Source organism: Epinephelus lanceolatus, chromosome 5 (assembly GCF_041903045.1).
Source record: "Epinephelus lanceolatus isolate andai-2023 chromosome 5, ASM4190304v1, whole genome shotgun sequence".
Taxonomy (NCBI): Eukaryota; Metazoa; Chordata; class Actinopteri; order Perciformes; family Serranidae; genus Epinephelus; species Epinephelus lanceolatus.
Window position 1 is genome coordinate 1716792 of NC_135738.1, and position 22045 is coordinate 1738836.

At 42.5% G+C, this 22045-nt stretch overlaps 2 protein-coding genes across 4 annotated transcripts in view; both read right to left on the reverse strand.

Annotated features, from left to right (window-relative positions):
• Window positions 1-598: 598 nt before the first annotated feature.
• On the reverse strand, window positions 599-13070 carry dld (deltaD). The gene is made up of 14 exons (XM_078167569.1): window positions 12926-13070; window positions 10800-10875; window positions 10325-10404; window positions 8309-8377; window positions 7913-7982; window positions 6885-6985; window positions 6657-6800; window positions 5035-5136; window positions 4739-4929; window positions 4475-4645; window positions 3347-3536; window positions 2968-3105; window positions 2395-2484; window positions 599-2187 (listed from the first exon to the last, which is right to left on the reverse strand). The coding sequence occupies exons 1-14, from the start codon at window positions 12962-12964 to the stop codon at window positions 2122-2124; spliced, it is 1527 nt and encodes a 508-aa protein (XP_078023695.1). The 5' UTR covers window positions 12965-13070; the 3' UTR covers window positions 599-2121.
• A 3390-nt stretch (window positions 13071-16460) lies between these two features.
• Window positions 16461-22045, reverse strand: part of LOC117262326 (E3 ubiquitin-protein ligase TRIM21-like) — a 29483-nt gene continuing 23898 nt past the window's right edge. For 2 of the 3 annotated variants that reach the window (XM_078167580.1, XM_078167581.1), the window contains exon 2: window positions 16461-18526. In XM_078167580.1, the coding sequence (XP_078023706.1) occupies window positions 16865-18517 (1653 nt within the window). In that variant the 5' untranslated portion in view covers window positions 18518-18526 and the 3' untranslated portion in view covers window positions 16461-16864. Of the gene's footprint in view, window positions 18527-21544; window positions 21682-22045 lie in introns of those variants that run through there. The other variant, XM_078167579.1, reaches the window with a different exon arrangement.

A 22045-nucleotide genomic window follows, 5' to 3' on the forward strand; every position in this document is an offset into this window, starting at 1 on the left:
ATTCTACGACACTGAAGACAACAAAGGCCCTGGAACTGAAAGAATGGGTTCATGCAATGGTGGAAATGGCGTCTTATGAATGTATGCTCAGTAGAATAAAAGGCGATCAGGAGAAAGGAGGATCTCCTCTGGACCGGTGATGGACTCATATCAAACTGGAATTTAAGCCTATATAATCATGAACGTGCTCTGTGAGCCTGTAGTGTGACGTATGAGGACGTGTGTGTGAAATGTTATATAACCTCCATGTTATAAAAATATGTGCCTTGTATTCCAGTATGCCCAGAGAATAATACGTGTGTGCCATTAACCCAGCCTTTAAAACCAATTAAAACTTGAATTAAAAAAAAAGGTACAACAAACCCAAAGTGTGATGACCTCACTCGAAGACACAGGGTCTTATGATATTAATGTGTCCAGTACAAACCCAGTGACACTCCCATCAGCCTCGGCTGGACTGTTTACTGACTGCTTCTGTTTTTACTGGACGTTTGTACAGAACATTTTGATACCAGCACCTCTGCAGGTTTAACTTCTTAATGGGTAACTTTAACTTGAGCTACAGTTCTCAGTACAAGATGTCAGTGACACGCTGCCGTCTTACTCAACTGATACTGCTTTTATTGGTTTAAATGGTGAGATAAGCAAGAGCAGGCCAGAGCCAATCACAGTGAAGCAACCAGAGCAGGAAACCGTATCCAAGCAACGACCAACAGCTTCAGTTCTATTGGTCTTTGATGGGTAAATCAACACAATGTTCGAGCGTGTTGAACGCCTGGTTCTGCACTGAGCAGGAGCCCAACTCTAAGGTGACCTGAGGAGTTTAAATGTACATTAACCAAAGATATTCTTAGTGTCACTAAAACACACAGCGTGAATCCTTCAGGTCCAACGAGTTAGGTGCACTTCCTTCCTCATGAAACACAGATTTTAAGTATCTTAAACTCTGCATTGTTTACAGTCATGTCAACCAGCTTGCAGTCTCTTTCTTCGCTGCATCTCTTGGCATGTTACGGCCACCTGTAAAGGACTCACACAAACCACTCATCAAAACACCAGGGTGCTACTGGAGATCTAAAACTCCACAGTGAAGCTTTAAAACGTCGACAGGAAATGCTGCGTTTCATAAATCAGTCAGAGGAAATGATTCCCACATCAAGGAAATTAAAGTTCTCTGCTGTGACACTCTCGCTATAGAGGAGTTTACACTTTGATTTTTTTAATCTTTATGTTTTGAATCAAAGCTTAATGTGCATTTACTAACTTCTTCGGAGTCGTCGACCACATCTCAGCACAAGGACTTTGCTCAGTTGTCATGACTTAAGTGTCGTTGATGAAGACTGAAGCGTGTTTGAAGGCTCTGGGAAACAAGCGAGTAAGTGCACCTTAAAAAAAAGTTTCAATTTTGAACGGCTTAGTCTTCAACTGTTCACGCTGTCATTTCTCACCTTAATGGGACTGATCTTGTTGAATACAGCTTGTTGAGAAATACTGGTTTGAGGGAACAAATGATCTAATTTAAAAAGGTTTTAATTACTAAATTAAGTCGACAATGTCTCGAAAATGTCTTCGCTGCTTCTGATTTTCACGCTAAATATTTTGATAATCCAGGGTTGAAACGCCTGCTGTGACTCCGCTGACTGAAGCTCAACGTACTTTAATGTTTCGACCCACAAGGAGCAACTTTAAGAGTGAATAAAAGCCTCTTCAGTTTCCTGCTCTGGTTACACATCATATTTGTGGTTTTAAATTCTGTAAAAAAACAGAAAAACAAAAACACTCCCTCCTCCCTCCAACAAGAGAAAGCACAGCCCCCCCAGCCAAAATAATATTTATATCTCTATGTGCTGAAAATGAGTGAATAATATTCTCCTCTGGGATCTTCTCAACTATGTGTTTGGGAAACAAAAGACTGATGTGCAGTCAGTGTTTATTTACCGCCCAGAACCCCTTTTTATGGTTTTATTGAGAACATTTAAATAACGTTAGAACTAAATGTGGTAGAGTTTCGATGTACACGGAGGATCCTGCAGGGGTGGATGAAGGTTTCAACGCAGAGACACACACAGCTTCCTGTTTGTCCTCGTTATGTACACTGAAGGTGCGACAGCGGCCGGCGGATCAGAAGTTGATGGCTTTGCCGAAGGAGGCGGCCAGGTTTGCTTCTCTGAAGGCCTCCGACACCGTCTGCAGGAGGAGGAGGAGGAGGAGGATGAAGGGAGGGATGAAAGGGAGAAAGAGACAAGAGTGGAAAAAGGATGAAGTGAGAAGAGAGTGCATTTAGCCTGAGCCAGTTTAAAGTACGAAGGATTTCTTTTTATTAATGTTTCACTGTGTGTGTGTGTGTGTGTGTGTGTGTGTGTGTGTGTGTGTGTGTGTTGCAGCAGGACGTACAGGATGAGCGTGGCAGACTCTGGCGACGTCCTCACAGGAAGCACCGTACTCCATGGCCAAAGCAGCTTCGTTAATCATCTCTCCAGCGCCCTGCAGGTGATTTCAACACATCCATCAAATCTGACATTTATTGAGAACACTGTACTTTTAGGCGACGGGCAGCGTGTCTCCAGATTCTCTGGATAGTTTTGGCATCACACCAACACAACACAGGTGTTTTTTCTTTGACTGACTGGATCTCTTCATGGTTTCACTTTGATTGCAGCTGTTTGAGCGAGACAACGTCACCTTTATCATCCATTACTACATTGAGTTTACAGCACATTCTTCACAGACCTGTTTTCACACTAACAGACTCAGAGCGGTGACTCAGCACTTTTAGCGCAAATGTGAACACTCCAAGAGAACTCAGACCCCTCTGAAACAAAACAAACTCAGACCACCTCTGGAGGTGACCCGAGATGCTGAGTCACTGCTCTGAGTCCACACAGAGGGCTGAAAAGGACCAAGTGTGAAAACACTAACTTTCATTCACAGCTTGTCATGTCGTGTCACGTCGTGTGTGTCTCTTACAGATCCGAGGATGTGAGCTCCCATCATCCTGTCTGTCTCCTTGTGGCTGAGGATCTTCACCATGCCGTCAGTGTCAGCGTTAGTCTTGGCTCGGCTGTTGGCTGCGAAGGGGAACTTTCCGACTTTGTACGGGACGCCCTGAGGAGGAGAGAGGAGTCAGACTGTAAAACCACCGCTCGACCAAAAACCACACAGAGACTAGATATCACTGAGATATCAGTTTTCCTAACAGCTTCAAACATCGTCAAATCACGCCTCTTTGAATTCCATCATCAGTTTAACAGGCCGAGCTGGGTGGTGGTGACGTCTCGCCGTTTGTAGCTGACCCCTGACGACCCCCCTTCTCCCCCTCAAACAGGCACCCCCTCTGGACTCTCACCTCCTCTTTGAGCTGCTCCTCTGTCTTGCCCACCCAGGCCACCTCGGGGTGCGTGTAGATGACGGAGGGAACGCAGTTGTAGTCGATGTGCACGGCGCCGCCGGCCATGCCCTCCACGCAGATGATGCCCTCATCCTCCGCCTTGTGGGCCAACATCGGCCCGGCAACCACGTCACCGATCGCATAGATACTGAGGGAGGAGAAAAGGTGAAGGAGAGGGCGCTCAGAGTTTTTTTGTTGCTGTTGTTGTTGTTTGCTTCAGCAGCCTTTATTACTGAATCACACAAGAACGAATGTTGAGACAAATGTTTATAAAATCATTTCTATTCAGAAGTGTTACCATTCACATGCAGAAGAACAGGTTTTTATTGCAAGCATGTGACTAAGATTAAAATTAAAAATGATATTAATTAAACTGGTTTCTTCTTCTGCAGGTTGATGTTAGATTCCAGGACTTTTCAGTAACCTTCCATAACTTTCCTGACCTTTCAAGAGACGTTAACTTCGTTTGTAAAATGAATCTGAAAATTTAAGCAAAGAAACTAAACCAAAAGTTTTATTTATTATAATCACTTATTGCTAATTAATGTGATGATGTCTTACTACAAATATCACTGTCAGCATATTTTATGCATTTCTCACGTTTTTTCACATTTTTACTGTTTCTTTTTTTAATTTTTATTTATTATTTTCTATTTTACATTATATCTAAAAGTTTTATATGCCACATGTTTTTACATCCAAATTTATTTTTTGCTAACTCAGAAAGTATTTGTTGTCGTTATTGATTCCGCTTTAATCCAGTGAAGTTTACTTTTTACTTTAACGACACATTTATTTTTCAGCTGCACACATTTTGGTCTAAATTCTTCTCTAATAACCAAATTTAAAGGATTCTTATTGAAAATAAAAAGAATTATAATAAATGAAAATTAAATGAAATTAAAATTCAATTAATTAAAATTAAAAAACAAAACAAGAAAAACCTTTAAACTCTCAAAAAGGTAATCGGCCTGTGAGATTCAGCTGCAGCTGGACTCTGGTGATGTTTAACCCTCTCATCTGTAAAAGGAGCAGGATGCACTTTTCTTGTGTCTCTCACAGATGTCAGCCTGAGCTGGCTGGTACCTGGGTACTTTGGTCTGGAAGCGGCTGTTGATGGGGATGCGGCCCCTGTTGTCCAGCTCGATGCCCACAGAGTCCAGACCCAGGTCCTGGGTGAAAGGTCGTCTGCCGATACAGACGAGCAGCACGTCGCACGTCAGAGTTTCATTCTTCCCTCCGGCCGCCGCCTCCACTCTGAAACACAAACACGCATGGTTACAAACAGCTGCTTTACATTTCACACGCTCATCCAAACAGGAAGTGAGGTTTCAGGGGTGTTTTACTCACGCCACGTCGATCTTGCCGTCGGGCCTCCTGGTGGCTCCCATGACTTTGGTGCTGAGCTTGAACTTGAGGCCCTGCTTCTGCAAGATGCGCTGGAAGTTCTTAGAAATCTCCATGTCGATGCCCATGCCGCCCACGTGGCCCAGGAACTCCACCGCCGTGACTTTAGAGCCCAGACGCTGCCACACTGACCCCTGCAGGACGGGAGCACAAAGACAATTTGAATTTGTCACTGTAACAGTGGTTCTATGAAAAGAGGGCTACTCATATGACAAGAAGCAAACAGACGAGATGCTGACCAGCTCCACTCCAATGACTCCGGCTCCGATCACAATCAACTCCTCTGGAACTTTCTTCAGGGACAGAGCTCCTGTCGACGACACCACGGTCTCCTCATCAATCTAAGAAACAAGAAAAGATATATATATATTAAACATGTTTAAACACAGTTACAGCTACATGCCCATTAGCCCACAGCGTCATTAACAGGCGGCTCGCTCAGTGTGTGACGTGCACTTGGAGATAAAATATAGGCCTATATTAATGAAGGTTCATTAGTACGGTTTGTATTTCTCTGTAATGTAGCACAGTGTTAACAATGTTACTGATACTATTCTTTCTCACACCTTCAACTCAAACCACCAAAATATATCATTTAATCATTACATTCATATCAGAAACATGCAGGAGACTAGTCCACTGATGGACCCTGATGAGGACTGCTGGTCCACTGATGGACCCTGATGAGGACTGTCGGTCCACTGATGGACCTTGATGAGGACTGTCGGTCCACTGATGGACACTGATGAGGACTGTAGGTCCACTGATGGACCCTGATGAGGACTGTCGGTCCACTGATGGACCCTGATGAGGACTGCTGGTCCACCGATGGACCCTGATGAGGACTGCTGGTCCACCGATGGACCCTGATGAGGACTGTTAGTCCACCGATGGACCCTGATGAGGACTGCTGGTCCACCGATGGACCCTGATGAGGACTGCTGGTCCACTGATGGACCCTGATGAGGACTGCTGGTCCACTGATGGACCCTGATGAGGACTGCTGGTCCACTGATGGACCCTGATGAGGACTGCTGGTCCACTGATGGACCCTGATGAGGACTGTTAGTCCACCGATGGACCCTGATGAGGACTGTTGGTCCACTGATGGACCCTGATGAGGACTGCTGGTCCACTGATGGACCCTGATGAGGACTGCTGGTCCACTGATGGACCCTGATGAGGACTGTTAGTCCACCGATGGACCCTGATGAGGACTGTTGGTCCACTGATGGACCCTGATGAGGACTGCTGGTCCACTGATGGACCCTGATGAGGACTGCTGGTCCACTGATGGACCCTGATGAGGACTGCTGGTCCACTGATGGACCCTGATGAGGACTGTTAGTCCACCGATGGACCCTGAATGTACCAGCGTTTGGCTGGTGGCTGGTGTAAATTTCCCACCTTGATGGTAAACAGGTAAAGAGCCCAATGGTTTACAAGCGGTAGTCATCCGAGGATGAGACATGAGGACTGCCGGTCCACCGATGGACCCTGATGATGACTGCCGGTCCACCGATGGACCCTGATGAGGACTGCCGGTCCACCGATAGACCCTGATGAGGACTGCCGGTCCACCGATGGACCCTGATGAGGACTGCCGGTCCACCGATGGACCCTGATGAGGACTGCCGGTCCACCGATGGACCCTGATGAGGACTGTCGGTCCACCGATGGACGTAAATGACGACTACTGGTCGACGAGGAAAACTCTTAGTCGGGGGCAGCCCTCATTAAAACATTTATATTTTTACTAATTCCACTTCAGATCATTATTATAATGAATTAATGCCGATTAATGTGATGATGTCACACTGTCATTACCTGCGGAGCTGTAAGGATTCAAACACAGCCGTACCTGGATCCCGGGGAAGGGTGTGACCTCAGAGCCCGTGGCGAGGAGGATGTTCTTGGTATTGATGACCTGTTCGCTGCCGTCTGCTGATACGGCCGTCACCTGGTTCTTACCAGTCACCCTCCCAAAACCGTTGACATGGGTCACCTGAAGGGAGTGATGTTCAGATTCTTAATAAGAGTGAACACCCATTAAATTAAAAACAGAGAGGAGGAAAAAAAGAAGTCTGACTTTGTTCTGTTTGAATAAATGTGCGATTCCTCCGGTCAGCGCTTTGACCGCTCCGCTCTTCTGAGCCATCATCTTCTCCAGGTTCAACGAGATGCCTGAAACTGAGAGAGACAGACTTGAATCAGCATTTTCATCCAGAGCAGGGTTTAAATATTCCTAAACAGAGAAGCAGTGTTGAGTTTTTATGCACCGTAAATCTGGAACAAACAATCAGTCAACTGCAGGTCTGCTTTTAAATCAAGGCTGAAGACTTTTCTGTTTGCCGCTGCCTTTTTAAAATCAAATATTTATCAATGTCTTTTACAGCCCTTCCATTTTAGCTTGTTTACTCTTCTCTTGGCTCATTAATAACTGTTTTAACTGTATTTAAATGTCCTCTATGATGTGTTTCTTTTGCACTCTGTCTGTAAAGCGCTTTAGACTAAATCATAATGTTTATTTACGATAACTTCCTGGGAGAAACTCCTCATATCACGGACATAAAATCAAACGGTGCTGAGCAAACGCTTCCTCTATTAGTTAGTTTTTAGCCACACACACACAAAAAAAGTCGTACTTAACAAGTTAATATCAATTTAACCCTTTGAAACCTGCAGCGACATGACTTCTCTTGTGCTGCTTTCAGACGCCTTTCACAAGTATTTCAACCTTTGAGCATATTTTTGCAATTTCTTTCAAAAACATGGGGAAAAGGGCACTAAGCAACTTGGTCAGAAATGTCCCATAAATTGCAAAACAAATAATAGACTTAGAAAATATTTTTTTTTAAAAACCTAGGGAATAAAGAAAAAGTCTTCCAGCCTCAGCACCTCTGGTGGACAACCTGCTCACAGTACGACCTGGGATACAGCATAATCGTACTTATTTTTCTTTAACTGGCAGTGTGGCAGTATTATTATTATTATTATTATTATTATATTGTTGTTGGTTTTTTTAAATTAATTTGTTTTTGTTCTCATCTCCCTTTATTTGGTTTGCTTTCTGCCCTGTATTTGTGAATGTTAAAAACTCAAGAGTGGGTTTCTTACTTTCGATGCCTCTACTTTCAAAGTCCTTGCCGTGAGCCAGGTGGTACAGGTAGGAGTTGTTCAGCAGAGCCTGCAGTCACAAAATATCAGTTATCATTTTATATCACAGTTAAAGTGTTTTATGGTTTTATGCATCTACGTTCAAGTAAATATTCAATTTAAAGACAATACTATTAGTTTAAACCTGTTCATAGTTTTGTTTTTTTAGCTCATCACACCTGAGTTACAGACCGACTCCTTTCTAACTGACAGATACAACTCTGCAGCTTTGTGAAATCATTTCTAAATCTGCTTTGCAGGATATTTTGTTGTTAAACTACAGAATGAATCACGAAGACAAGCACTCCTTAAACTGTAGATGACACATTTTGATCAGGAAGAAAACCAGTTCATTACCTTGGAGGGGATGCAGCCGACATTCAGACACGTCCCGCCCAGCGTGACATTTTTCTCCACACACACTGTCTGCAGAGGAAAAAGGTACAGCAGAGATCACCACACTCATGTCAACAGAGAGACCTGTCTTATTAACCATTAAAATAAACTGGAAATTAGACATTTTTCTATCAAAAGGACAGAGACAAAAAAAATGGGTAGGTGAAAAGTCCAGGAAGAAATAAACACCAGACGCTGATCTGCCACATTATAGAGTAGGGATAGACCAATATGGATTTTTTAGGGCCGATGCCGATTTTTTTCCATCACCCTTAGCCGATGACCGATTATGGACTGCCGATTTTCTTGAGCCAATATTTGGGGCCGATACTGCTTTTGCTCCCTCAATTTACATTAAAAAAAAATGACACAATGATAACAAATATTACAGGTCTCAAGTTTAAAATAAGAAACATTTATTGAACAGTAAAAAATACTAAAACAAGATGGAAAGTTGAGGTAGAACAGGTAGAATATTATTATTATTATACATTCAAATAAAAAAGTTCAGTTCAGTGCTCTTAAATCTTCCAGTAATGTCTTTATAAAATAAACAAATATTTAAGCTGAAGCATAAATAAAACAACAATTACTGTACACAGTAGGATTCAACAGCTTTGTTTAACTTAACCACATACTTTCAAATGAAAAAAAGTGCCAGGGAAAAATAAATCCGCGAACTCACGCGCCTATCAGCCGATGCCGATACAAGTAAAAAAACTCAAATATCGGCCTGATATATCGGCCGGCCGATGTATCGGTCTATCCTTATTATAGAGATGAAAAATACATGTTTTTAAATAGAAAAAGGTCGACTACAGATTGAAACTTGATTGAAATTTTGAAAAGATCAAACTTCTGCTGAAATTGTTTTTAATTCTTACAAAATCCTGAGAATGATTATCCTCCTCACACTGCAACATTTATTTAACAATTTACAGCATATACTAGGGCTGCCACCTGATGGTTGAACCAAATGTTAGTCGACCAGAAAGGTCATTAGTCGGCAAGATTTCATTGGTCGCTTAGTGGCAGAAAAAAAAAAGTCAAACTCTGTTAGGAGCCTTGTCAAAATAAATCCAACCCTATGTGACTGGACCATGTGTGACTTTAATTTGAAAGGACAGACACAGGAAGTGTCCACGCTCAGCAGTCAGACAGGAGTCAGGTTAATTTCCAGGGCTGGTACCTGCGGTTATTCCACAGGCTAGTTAATAACATGTCGGGCAGGAAATCCAAAGTGTGGGATCATTTTGAGAAGGTGAAGGACGAACCCAAGGTGATATGTAAACTCATCTTCATTGGTCGACTACAAACATGACGTATCATCTGAAACATGGAAGTAGCTACATGCCCATTAGCCCACAGCGTCATTAACAGGCGGCTCGCTCAGTGTGTGACGTGCACTTGGAGATAAAATATAGGCCTATATTAATGAAGGTTCATTTGCCTTTTTTGTGCCAGCTTTCAAGAGCGCGGCGGCAGGTTGCGTCTGAGGTTGCTAAGCAACCGTAAAAAGCATCGTATAGCCTATTTACTTGAAATCCTGAGAGCAGAGCTGATCTTCTTCCAGGAGCTGTTTATAAGTGTGTAGGCCTATCGTCTGTGGGACAGATGTAAAGCTCTGGGCAGCCCTGCACTAACATGATCAACTTTTCCGTGTTTATCAGACTGAATATTTACAGAAGAAGAGAAAGATAATCTGTCGGCTGTGATTGGTTTGTAACCTGACTCCTGTCTGACTGTTGAGCATGGCCACTTCCTGTGTCTGTCCTTTCAAATTAAATTCCCACATGGTCCAGTCATATAGGTTTGGATTTATTTTGGCAAGGTGCAGCTCCTGATAAGAGTTTCACATTTCCCTTTTTTTTCCCTTTTTCTGTGACTAAGCGACCACTGAAATCTCGCTGACTAATGACCTTTCTGGTCAATTAACATTTGGTCGACGAGATTCAATATGCCCTGAAGGCAGCTTACCTTGAAGCCAAGCTGTGCGGCTTTGATGGCAGCGACGTAGCCGCCTGGACCGGAGCCCACCACTGTGACATCTGCATCGACTACAGAAGGAAACACAGAAACTTCTATTACAAATTCAGCTCAGTTCAGCAGCTCAGAGCACAGAGATAAGCCACTGGAAAGATTTTACCCATAGACTCCAATGCATTAAAATGATTACATACTTTTTATACGCTAAAATTAGTGTTTTTCATTTTCTGAAGAAATGCAGAGCATCTGTACCTGACTCGTACAACAGGTCCAAACCAGTCAGGAATTTTGTTTGTATTCAAAAACGACAAAATAATTTGTGAATGTCACAACCACTTCAACAAGTAGTTCTTGCACGAGGTCCAATGTCTGTTAAATGTGGAAACAACCACCGTACATCAGGCTAAAGTTCATAAGAGAACACACCATTAATGAAACACAAGATAAGATTTACAGGTTATCTTACTTGCTGCTTTGTCAGCGTAGGTTCTGACGGACACAGCTGTGGCGCCGTGCAGTTTGCAGGGAAGGTGGTGGCTCCGCTGTGAAGCAAACCAGAAGTAAGTCAGAAAAAACACGAAGCAGACAAAACAATCAAACACAAGGTCACGATACAAAACTAAACACTACAGCAAAAGGGGTGGGACAAAATTATGCAGCATGTGAGTAATGTGATTTCCCCAAATACAGTGCAACCATTTGTCTTTTCTAAATAACTGATTGTTTATCTATCAGTGGCTTTCTCTAACTATTCTAACATTTTAAGAGTAATGATTTCAGAGACTGAAAGCAGAAAAGTCAAAGTGATCAAACCAGTTCCACTTCTAACAAAAATATATTTTTGTTGTTGGAATCCAATTCCACAATCCACAAGTATACATTTACAGTATTTTCCGGGGGAACTCTCAGACTCAACAACAGCCTGCTTGTTTTCTGTTTTGTGTATTTCTTTCACTACAATTTCCTTGTTCAGCTGCTCACGTGTAAAAACAGTGAGGACAGATTTTGGAAGTCTGCAATAACACTGTCTCTCCCTCTCCTCTCTCGCCGTGTGCACACGGGAGTCGGTGTCGTCATGTGATTTTGTCATAAACCTTTGGTGATGTAAACCTACGTGAAGAAACTCCATATATGTGACTGTGTGATAGTTGTGGTATCATAACAGCCTGTCACAGGTTACAGCGTGATGATTAGGTTCATTTGTGTTTGGGAGCTGTTTAAATGTGTAATTAGTGGTAGAGTTGATTTAGTTGAACTTTTAATATTGAATCTGAATCTCACTCTGAGTTACTGCTGTTGTTCACAAACTAAAGAAATGAGATCATTTTAGTTTTTACTGAATATTTGAAGGTTAACTGTAAAACTATCACTTGTTGTGTTGTACTTCTATGTTCTTAAATTAACACTATGTTTTCTTTCCTAATTTGTCATATCATCAAGAATATCATTATTGCAAAAATACCCTGTAATATCATTATTTTATTTTAAGGCAATATCGCCCACCTCTAATATGCATCATCAATCTGTATCTGGAATATCATTCTGCAATAAATATGCAAAGTTTGCCTCTAATATGCATTAAATAAATAAATAAGTACATCAAAACTGTTAGTACAGTATTCGGTTACTTTCCACCACTGGTCAGATTTAAAGGCTGAAGGACAATAAATGAAACAAATATTCTCACGTTGCTTTCTTGAGTTCATTAAGTACAGAAAACATTTCTTTGGCGGGATTGCCAAAGCAACTACAGAATGTCTGGAGTTCAGTGTTTTGCTCAAAGGCACTCAGCAGCAGAGATGTTGAACACTGATGTGTCATCAATCAGTGCCTCGTATCGAACCAGCAACACTTCAGTCTTTCCAGCTAAGCAGGTTGCTAATGTGCTAGCAAGCTGGCTAACAAACATGTTTATATGTTTAATTCAACTTCTCAATTAGATGAATAAACAGGGAATGATGAGTTATTTAGTTCGTGACGCTGTGAGAGGGCACAGCCTTAAACCGCTGAGCCTCTGACACATGCTGAAGTTAGATAACCACTGCTAATTCCCTTAGCATGCTAACACAGCTTGTAGGAAGAGAAACGTCAATAAACTAGTTACATATACTGCGTTTAGCATTAGCACAAACCTCTAACCTTAGCGTACATATATCACATAAAGCTATCTAGTTTTTTCTTCATTTGAAAACGACATAGTGAACACTAAGTATTTCCATAACTCGTTTTCCTGGAAATCACTGGTGAAACATTCAACAACAAAGTCGTAATTTTGCTTCAATGTTAACACTTTTGTAATTTTGTTTGTGCCGAATAAAAAAGTGAAGGTTATAAAATAAGACGATGTATAAACTACACATCTAGCGACATATTTCATCGCCAATATCCATAACAACTCTGAACTACATGTTTTTCCAGAGGGGTCTGGTGCTACTATTACACCGGACCGGGGCTGTTAGCTGCCCCGCTAGCCAGGCCCGGGCCGCGGGTCTGAAAACACCGGTATTCCCGGGACCAACAGCCGGCGGGACCAGTTAGAGGCGGATCCGGACAACACATGCCCGTTAATAGATTAATAATATCCGTCCTTACCGTGGCCAAGGAGCGGTATAACTGAGTCCAGCTCTGCATTTTGTCTGTGTCCCCTCACCGGATCTGTAACCTACAGCAGGCCGACCAGCCAAGGACTCCTCTCATTGCGCACGCGCAGTACCGATCCATAAAAACAGGCCTAGAAGTCGCCTCAATATGACGTCACAACATAACTTAACATGATAACTTAACCCCAAGAGACCTCCTGAGCTTTTTTTTTAGTGTGCATTTTTAATTTCTCTTTGCCATTAGGGATTAACAGGCCTGACTGATATAATAATAAAGCATAGTCTCTGAACAGTCAGAAGTTTTTTTGAAAATAATGATGTCCCTGTATGGTGATAATGGGTTTATTAAGTCAACACTGTTTATTTCAGTGCCTGAACATGACTGTGCAAAAACAAAATTGCAAACAATGCAACATTTATTGAATGTTTTGTAACTTCCTCACTCCTGAGAAGTGGAACAAAACATTATTTATGGAAGGTTTTGATGTTTAGTTTCAGTTAGGCTGGGAAACTACATTTTAAAAGACCGAAGTCCTAACTATTAAAGGAGCTATATGTAAGAAATCTAAAGCAAATAGTTGTAAAATCATCCTAATATTTCACAGAGACTAAGGAATAATGTTCATATAACATAATGATCTCACCGACAACAATAGTACAGCCAGAAAATTCGCATTTTAAAAAATTGTTTACGGTCCGCAAATCATGTTTATGTTTTGAAATTCTGTTTTGGCCTGTTGCGCCACCCACCGCCGTCTACCAGTCACGCAGTCAGTAGAGTCTCAGCATCCGGGTTGCCAGTTACGACTGAGCTACAATGGCTGACGGTGCAACTAAACCCAAACGACCTCGTTATGATTCCCAAAAACGCCAAGACAAAACTCGAGGCAAAGCGAGGGTCTATATAGGAGATGCTTTTGAACTGTGGAGACGGTTGAAAGCAGAGAAGAATTTGAAATCAGATGTTGAAGTGGCTACTCTTCTCCTCGACAGGTACGCTTTAGCCAAAGTTGGCTAACTAGCATCATAGCTAGACGGGGATGGACATTTTGAATACTTTCAACTGTTACTCATTTTCGATCATACATTGTAGCCCATGTGCAGGTGGATCATCGACCCGACTGATTTTTTTGAAAAATAAACGTTAGCAGCATGGCAAGCAGCATTAGCAGTGTCCCGGCACATAGTATTAGCAGCCGGCTCGTCCTCCGCTGTATCCCGGCAGCAGCATTAGCAGCAGAGAAGCCGGACTTGCATGAACGGACCGTTCATGCAAGTCCGGAAACCAAAGGTCAAGGATGCGGCGATGCAGCCCTGCCACGGCAGCCGCCCGTGGGCAAACAAATCTCCAGCATGCCGCTGTCCAGCCGCTGCCGGCGTGTTTGCTTTGGTAACAGTGCAAACATTAGCACGATAATACGAAACTTTACATTTGACACCAAATTTGAGTCCTCATTAGGTCTTCGCATATATATTGCTATAAAGCTATATAACGTTACAGAGGTGAAGCAAAAATGAAGCATAGTTAGATCAAATATCCTGCATATTTCCTCCGATATGTCCATCCCTAGTCAACAGCTAACATCAATTATAATACATCTTGACCTTTACCGATACAACAGGAAATGCATGTACCCTCTGAGAGCCACTCATGTATGATAAAAACGCTCATCTCTTTAGCTATGTGGGTCCGAGCAACTCCACCCCCAGTAAGAGGCAGAGACCGGGGAAAAAGCACTTGATAGCTCCATCAGGCGGACACGACTCGCAGCAGTATTTTGAATTTGAGTGCAGTAACCGTTTTGGCCACATTCTTACATACGGCGCCTTTAAATCTTGCAATGAGCCAACCTCCCAGTGATTTAATTTTTCTTAAATAGCACAATGGATGTCAGAGTTGTAGCAAGTAGCCATTATATTTTTCACAGTTTCTCAGAGTTTTCTTATTGCTGATCAAAATACTCAAACATAATTCTTATTTGGTTTTGATTTAGATGGACAACGGAGTTTACCTGTTATGGCTGAGACACACCCGATAGCAATATTATTTAATCAATGTATCAAAAAACAGAAAGCTAATCACTACTTGAGCAGCATTCACAACTTTCAGGAAACCAGGGGCCGTATTCACAAACATTCTGAGAACACTCTCAGAGAGCTCCTAGTTTAGGACAATTTATATAAGGCTATATGTTCAGGAAAGTTCTCAGAGCGACTCTGAGCAAGGAGGCGACAGAAAGTTTTACCTTAGTGAGGAGGTGTGGTCGACCCCGTTGCTAGGTGTGACACATTCTTTTAACAGATATGATTGGTTGTCACAGACACACCTGTAAGGTGGACACCCTGCAAGGTGTGGACACCCAGTGGAAATTAAATGTCAAGTCATCACTGCTGCACTGTTGTGTTTTTACAGTTTCTTCAAATATCTCTATTTCTGGCATTGTAGCATTAGGTGGGAAATGTGTGCATATCCCTAATGAGATCAACCACACATATTATCCCTGCACCATCTAATCATTTACTCAGTCATGCAGCGTTTTGAGAATATTTCTCAGAATCCTTGTGATTTTGCTTTCCCTTTTTATATCTGATTAAATGATGTTTGTAGAAATTTGACAGAGTTGACAAAAATCCTGAGGCTGTATTCAGCTTCCTGGTGCCAAGAGTTGCTCCGAGTGACAAAATTCTAAGATTTTTTTAGAATTGTGACATTTTCTTAGAATTTCTCCTCAAAGTTAAGACTAAATCTGTGTAAAGATAGAAGTTATTTACTGAGCATCTTAGACCTTAAAAGAGCTCCTAAGGTGAAAAACTGTTAGGAGCAGGGAGGAGGACTTTTAAGAGGCTCAAGAGTTTCTTAATCAGAGGAGAAAATGGTGGAAATACAAAGAGGTCAGAGAAATATTCTCCAAACAATGGATGACAGTGAGTCAGTGAAATGCTACAGATTAAATCATGCAGCGATAATAAGAGGGGTCAATCTCATTAGGGGTATGCACGCATTTCATACTCAACACAACAACGCCAGACATAAAATGATCACAACACTAAGATATTTGGAAAACTGTAAAGAAAAAGTGCAGCAGTGATGAGTTGAGTCTGTCTCAACCTTTCATCAGCAGAGTGATCACACTAACAGTGACAACACTTTCACAGTCAGTAATTTCCACTGGTTGTCCACACCTTGTAGGCTCACAAAAGGGCGTGTCTGTGACAACCAATCACATCTGTTAAAAGAATGCATCACACCTAGCAACAGGGTCAACCACACCTCCTCACTCAGATAAAACGTTCTGTCCCTTCTTTGCTCAGAGTCGCTCTGAGAACTTTCCTAAATCACCCCTAAGCTAGGAGTCCTTACTAAAAGTTTTTTGAGTTAGGAGCTCTCTGAGAGTGTTCTCAATATGTCTGTGAGTACAGCCCCTGGACACATCTTTGAAGGGCCAACATTTTCAAATACAAATATATCAACATTAAAATGATTAAAGTAGAACATGTTTACACCAATGTCATCAGTACGTACTCAGTTTCAGATTTTGAAGGCTTTGAACACATTTTTAATTGTTTGAAGTTGGAAATTATTGTTTTCTGGCACAATTAACATTGTTTGGACACATGACACAAAAACCACCAAGGCATCTTGTTATTGTGTATGGTATGATTTTTGAAAAGCAATTTAGGAATCTGACAAAAAAAAAAAAAAATCACCAGCACTATTTCGCCAAAACAGAAAATGAACATAGGCCAAAAAGTCCCAACTGCAAACTGCATTAAAGAGAAATTATGTTTTGAGTTGCACCAAAAAAAGGGCAAAAAACATCTACTGGGGTCTGAAGAAAACTCAGCATACAAAGCACACAGTGCTGGTAAATGTGCAATTTTCTTTCATTAAGTGTTTTGCAGTCTGTTTGTAGAAAGTTAAGTGGCTGTTCTACTTAGTGTAACTGACAGGAGAGATGATCAGAGGGGCAGAGTTTTTACCATCATTGTTGGTACAAGGACTTAAGTATGGGTAGAGTTTCTCAGTGAAGGAGCAGCCAGTAAAGGAGTAGATAAGAGCTGCAGCATCAACATCATAAAAGGAGACCAGACCCTCCTCATAATCCACAAACACCCCCACCTTCTCAGGCCGAGACTCCAGAGGGAGACGGATATCAGGGCCAGCACGGGCATAGTACTCATTTTCATTTCTTAAAGATAATAACCAGAAACCATTCTGAGGGTTTGCTGGGATTCTTCCCTTCCTGTTGATCGACTCTCTGGCCACTCCTAAATTCCATTCAGTCTTCCCTTTAACCTGAACCTCATAATAAAATCTTCCTGAAGAGAAACTCTGCTTTGCTAAGACATTACCATGAAAATCAAATCTCTCTGGATTGTCTGGGACATTCTTCCACACATCACCAAGCTTTACTTGTTTTCCATCACCAGACAGGATGAGTTTGGGATGTGCTGTATCAGGATCGAGTGTCACATCCACTGCAGACTGCTGGACCCTCTTCAGCTTGACCTCAAACAGCTTCTTCATCTGTTTACTGAGCGTCTCCTCCAGCTGACTCACAGCTCTCCTCACAGTCCCCTCATATGAGGGTGGACGGACGCTGACCTCTGTCCAGTCCTTGGTGGGCGGAGCAGTGTTCAGGCACACTGAGCTTTGGAGGAGGTGGAGGTGGTCTTCAGAGTGTGAGAGCTGCTCCAACTCAGTGCTCCTCTTCTTCAGCTCAGAGATTTCCTGTTCCAGCTCTTTGATGAAGCCTTCAGCCTGTTTCTCTGTCTTTCTCTGCTTCTCTTTGATCGTGTCCATGAGCTCGGCCTGGCTTCTCTCAACAGACTCCTTCAGAGCGGTGAAGACCTGAACACCATCTGCTATCTCTCTGTCTGCATCTTCCTCACTGAGCTCCACTGAGTGTTTGATCTCCTCAATCTTCAGTCGTCTCTTCTGGATCATCTGCTGAATTTCAGTCTCCAGCTCGGCCTTCTTTCCTTCATATTCTTCTTTCAGAGGAACAACATCATGTGTCTTGTGGTCTGAATAGGTGCAGAGCATGCAGACACACATCTGGTCGGTCTTACAGAACAGCTCCAGCAGTTTGTCGTGCTTCAGACACATCCTGCCTTCCAGGTTCTCCACAGGGTCGATCAGCTGATGTTTCTTCAGGCCTGATCTTGTCAGATGAGGCTCCAGGTGAGTCTCACAGTAGGATTCCAGACACACCAGGCAGGACTTCAGGGCCTTCAGTTTGGTTCCAGTGCAGGCATCGCAGGGAACTTCTCCTGGTTTGGAAACTTGTTGCTCTGAGCTGCTGCTGCTGCTGCTGCTGCTGCTGCTGGCTTTCTGTTGAGCTGACTGTCTGAACTGAGCAGCCATCTCAGAGATGAAAGTGTTGACATGCAGCTCAGGTCTGGTGGCAAAAACCTTCTTACAGTTGGGACACTGACACTGGACATTAATATCCCAGTGTTTAGTGATGCAGGTTTTACAGAAGTTGTGTCCACATGGTATGGCGACTGGATCAGTGAACACATCCAGACAGATGGAGCACAGGAACTGATCTTCAGTCAGCAGACAGCTGGCAGCAGCCATATCTACATTCTGAGGACAACAGAGAGAAACAAAAACATAACTGTGTTTATTTCTTTTTGTGATTTTTGAGCTAGACCGTTCAGTAGGAGCACTGACGTAGTATATATAGGCTACCATTTGGTTATTCATTGCATCACTCTCTCGGGGTGCAGAGTGTACTCTTGGCACAGATGGTGCAGCAGAACACCAGGCACAGTGAAAGTGAAACACACACAACAAAAGGAAAGGTTGCCCCCAGCCTCAGCTACCACCACACAGATTCTACTTATGTAGGAAACACTGCACTGTTTAGAGGAATATAAGGAGTCAGTGTTGTTGTTTTATCGCACCTGAGGGCCAAATCAACTAAGAAAATGCTGAAACGCAAATATGTGCTGTGGTTGTCGATGAATCAGTGGCTACAACCTGCATTTCACCAGAATTTGATTTACAAAACAGCTCATTCTGCAGACAGGTCCAGGACTATTGTGAGAGCTTTGATGTGCAGTTTGGTGGTGGTGCTGTAAAACTTCAATTAATAGCCTCTGCTATTATTTGCTTAAATCCCTGGACTCAACCAGTGTTTATTTGGGAAAGGCCTGAAATTCCTTTCACACAAAATTGAGGCACAACAAACACTGGAACAGGCCTGCAGTCAGGAGGGGTCAAAGGAGGAACATCCCCCTGCAGAGCTGGAGAGCCACAATATTAGAAGTGCATAAGCGCGAGTTCCAGAGTCAGCATTTTAGATGTGCGCAGGCGAAAGCACCAGACCCTGTTTTATGTTGCACGGACCGAGACTGCTAAATATATATTTTTGATTGTTGTTGTTGTAAACACAACGTAAGCCTTGTGTTCACAGTTGCTTGCTTAAAGTGGAAGTAGAAAACTTTTCCAGTAGCTGGTGCACTAGCTTGCTAGCTAAAGCTGTTTGGTTATTGACTCCGTAATCATGGATCATAAGTAAGGGATAATGTAAAAACTCCGCGAAGTGCATTAAAACTGACCGGATTCGACAACTTTTGGTGAAAGTTTTGTACTCACCCAGGCTTAGTGGACTGAACCGAGGCATAAAACTCACGTAAAATGTCATTAAGCATGACTGCCGAGTGTGTATTCAAATCCGTGTTCTTTTGTTTTTGGCAGAGAAAGTCCGTCAGTATAGTAGTAGTAGTACAGTACAGTATAGTACAGTAGTCCATTTTGTTGTCTTTTTTGTGTTTATCTCATCTTTCTCCTCCTCTATCACTTGAAGCTCTTCAGGTGTCAGTTCCTTGTGCCATTTTTCGCTTGATTTTTTTGTTCTTTCCTTCTCCATTTCTTTTTCTTCAGCGGCATCCCATTCCTCAAAATCCTTGTAGCTACTCTCCAAATAAGTTAAAAGAAATGTTAAAATCAGCAATTTCTATTTGTCTTTTCCCTCGGAAGTTGTTTGACAGCTGCAGTGTTGCAGGGGAGCGTCCCTAGCAAAGCTGGGCTACATAGCAACTGTGTAATGACCGTTGCTACTAGCAACGGTCATTACACAGTAATATCAGACCCCTGAATACCGCGACTGACTAATCAGAATACAGCATTTAATAGAGCTGTGTAATAACAGATCATAGCAACTTTCACCGCAGTTCATTTGCAGAGGACTGCCGCAAGGGAACATGTTCTTTATGCAGACTAGTCCATAGCCATTGGTAGCTGTGTCACCTTCTACCTATGCCAGTCCTCAATGCCTATGTGCAGTTTCACATAGATTGACCACGTCAGTGAGTAGAAAAACGTGGGACAGACAGAATGACTGACTGACAGAATGACACACTGACAGTTTCCATGATTATGTACAGCATACCATACCATGACTTAGTCATACCAAACATTAGAAAAACACCAACACTGGTCCACAGGGGGAGCCACAGCGATCGGTCGCATTTTAGCCATTTTGAAGCATTTTTCTGTTGTTATAGCGCCACCCAGTTGCCAATTAGAGTTAAATTTCTCCAGTCACCTTGAGGCGTCCTGTTCTACATATCTAAGTTTAGTAAAAATCCATATGGCGCTTAGGCCTAGATAAGAAATGAGCTCTCTAGCGCCCCCATTTTGTTTGATGGGGTCAATAATGGAGGGGTCCCCTCAGATTATGTGTGGTCATATGCCTACAAAGTTGCGTGGTGATGGCTGAAACCCTTGAGATGTTATACACCTTTATGTGATGAGCCACGCCCTCCGCAATATTCATTGCCTTATAGAAGCTCAGTTTTAGTAAGTTTTCCAACTTTTGCCAAGAGGGAACTTTAGATATTGGTCCCTAGATTATGTTCACCCAGTTTCATGCAGATCGCTCAAACTTCCTAGGAAGAGATCCATTTGAAGTGTTTTTCAAAAAAATCAAAATGGCGGAAAATCTATATAAGCGGAAGTTATGGGTTCTTGAGGCAAATGTGTTCCTCATGAGGAGAGGCGTCTCTGTGCAAAGTTTCATGTCTCTACCACATACGGGGCATGAGATATGCCCATTCAAAGTTTGACATTTCAATGGGTTGCTATAGCGCCCCCCTTTGGCCAATTGATGTAATATTGCTTCATTGGCATCCTCCCATGACCCTCTACCACTGTGCCAAATTTCACATGGATTGACCAAGTCAGTGAGGAGAAAAACATGGAACACACACACACACACACACACACACACACACACACACACACACACACACACACACAGTTTTCGGGTCAGGTGGCCCAAATCACAACCGCGGTTAACGTTAAGGTGAGTCAGACTGATATTAACGAATGAAACCTGCTGTATCAGGCTCGGTTTTAAAGCTACAGTACAGACACTGGTATCATATCAAACTAGATGACCCAAGGCATCAGTTGGGGCTAACCATGTTATGTTATCTTGTTGGATTTAGGGGCAAATAACGCTCCAAAGTTATGCTAAATTTTGACGAGGAAAAACGGAACATTTTCAAAATTGTGTATCTAAATATTTCTGTGACTGAGGTCCCTGAACAGTGTCGGCATCACATGAATCTTGTCTGTGCAGGTCAGTGAACTCACCACTGTTCAGAGACAAGCAGAAAGATTTGTCTCAACTGAAGCTCTGCTGACGGTCAGATTGTCAGTTTCATTTCAGGAACTATAACACCGCAAACCTCCTCCTTCACTGTTGTTTCTCCTGCTCAGTCTTCTTCTGCTGCTGCTGTTTAATGACTAACAGCTTTCAGGTGCATTACCGCCACCTACTGGACTGGAGTGTCTTTCCCACATATTATAAATACTGTCCTGTATCCAACGTGCCCTGAACTCAGCTGTAGTGTTTCCTTAACTTCCAGGTTCATGTGTTCTTTTTTCAGCCTGCTTTTGACTACCTGTCTTTCCTGCTGGTATTTTGGACAATAAATAAAAACATGCTCTGCCTGTTTGTTGCACATTACAACGTTCACACAGACCAATTTCATGTCTACCAAAAATCTCATTCCTAAACTGATCTTCAGTAATTTGTCAATATGCAACACTTGTTATATATAATATGGTCAGATAATAAATAACACATGTAGA

What these genes read in the sequence shown, in the direction of transcription:
- dld (XM_078167569.1), bottom strand. Translation starts at nt 12,964, where the DNA reads ATGCAGAGCTGGACTCAGTTATACCGCTCCTTGGCCACG. An exon ending in ATTTATTCAAACAGAACAAA is followed by an intron (nt 6,801 to 6,884) that starts GTCAGACTTCTT and finishes CACTCCCTTCAG; the next exon opens with GTGACCCATGTCAACGGTTT. An exon ending in GAGTCTGCCACGCTCATCCT is followed by an intron (nt 2,188 to 2,394) that starts GTACGTCCTGCT and finishes CTCCTCCTGCAG; the next exon opens with ACGGTGTCGGAGGCCTTCAG.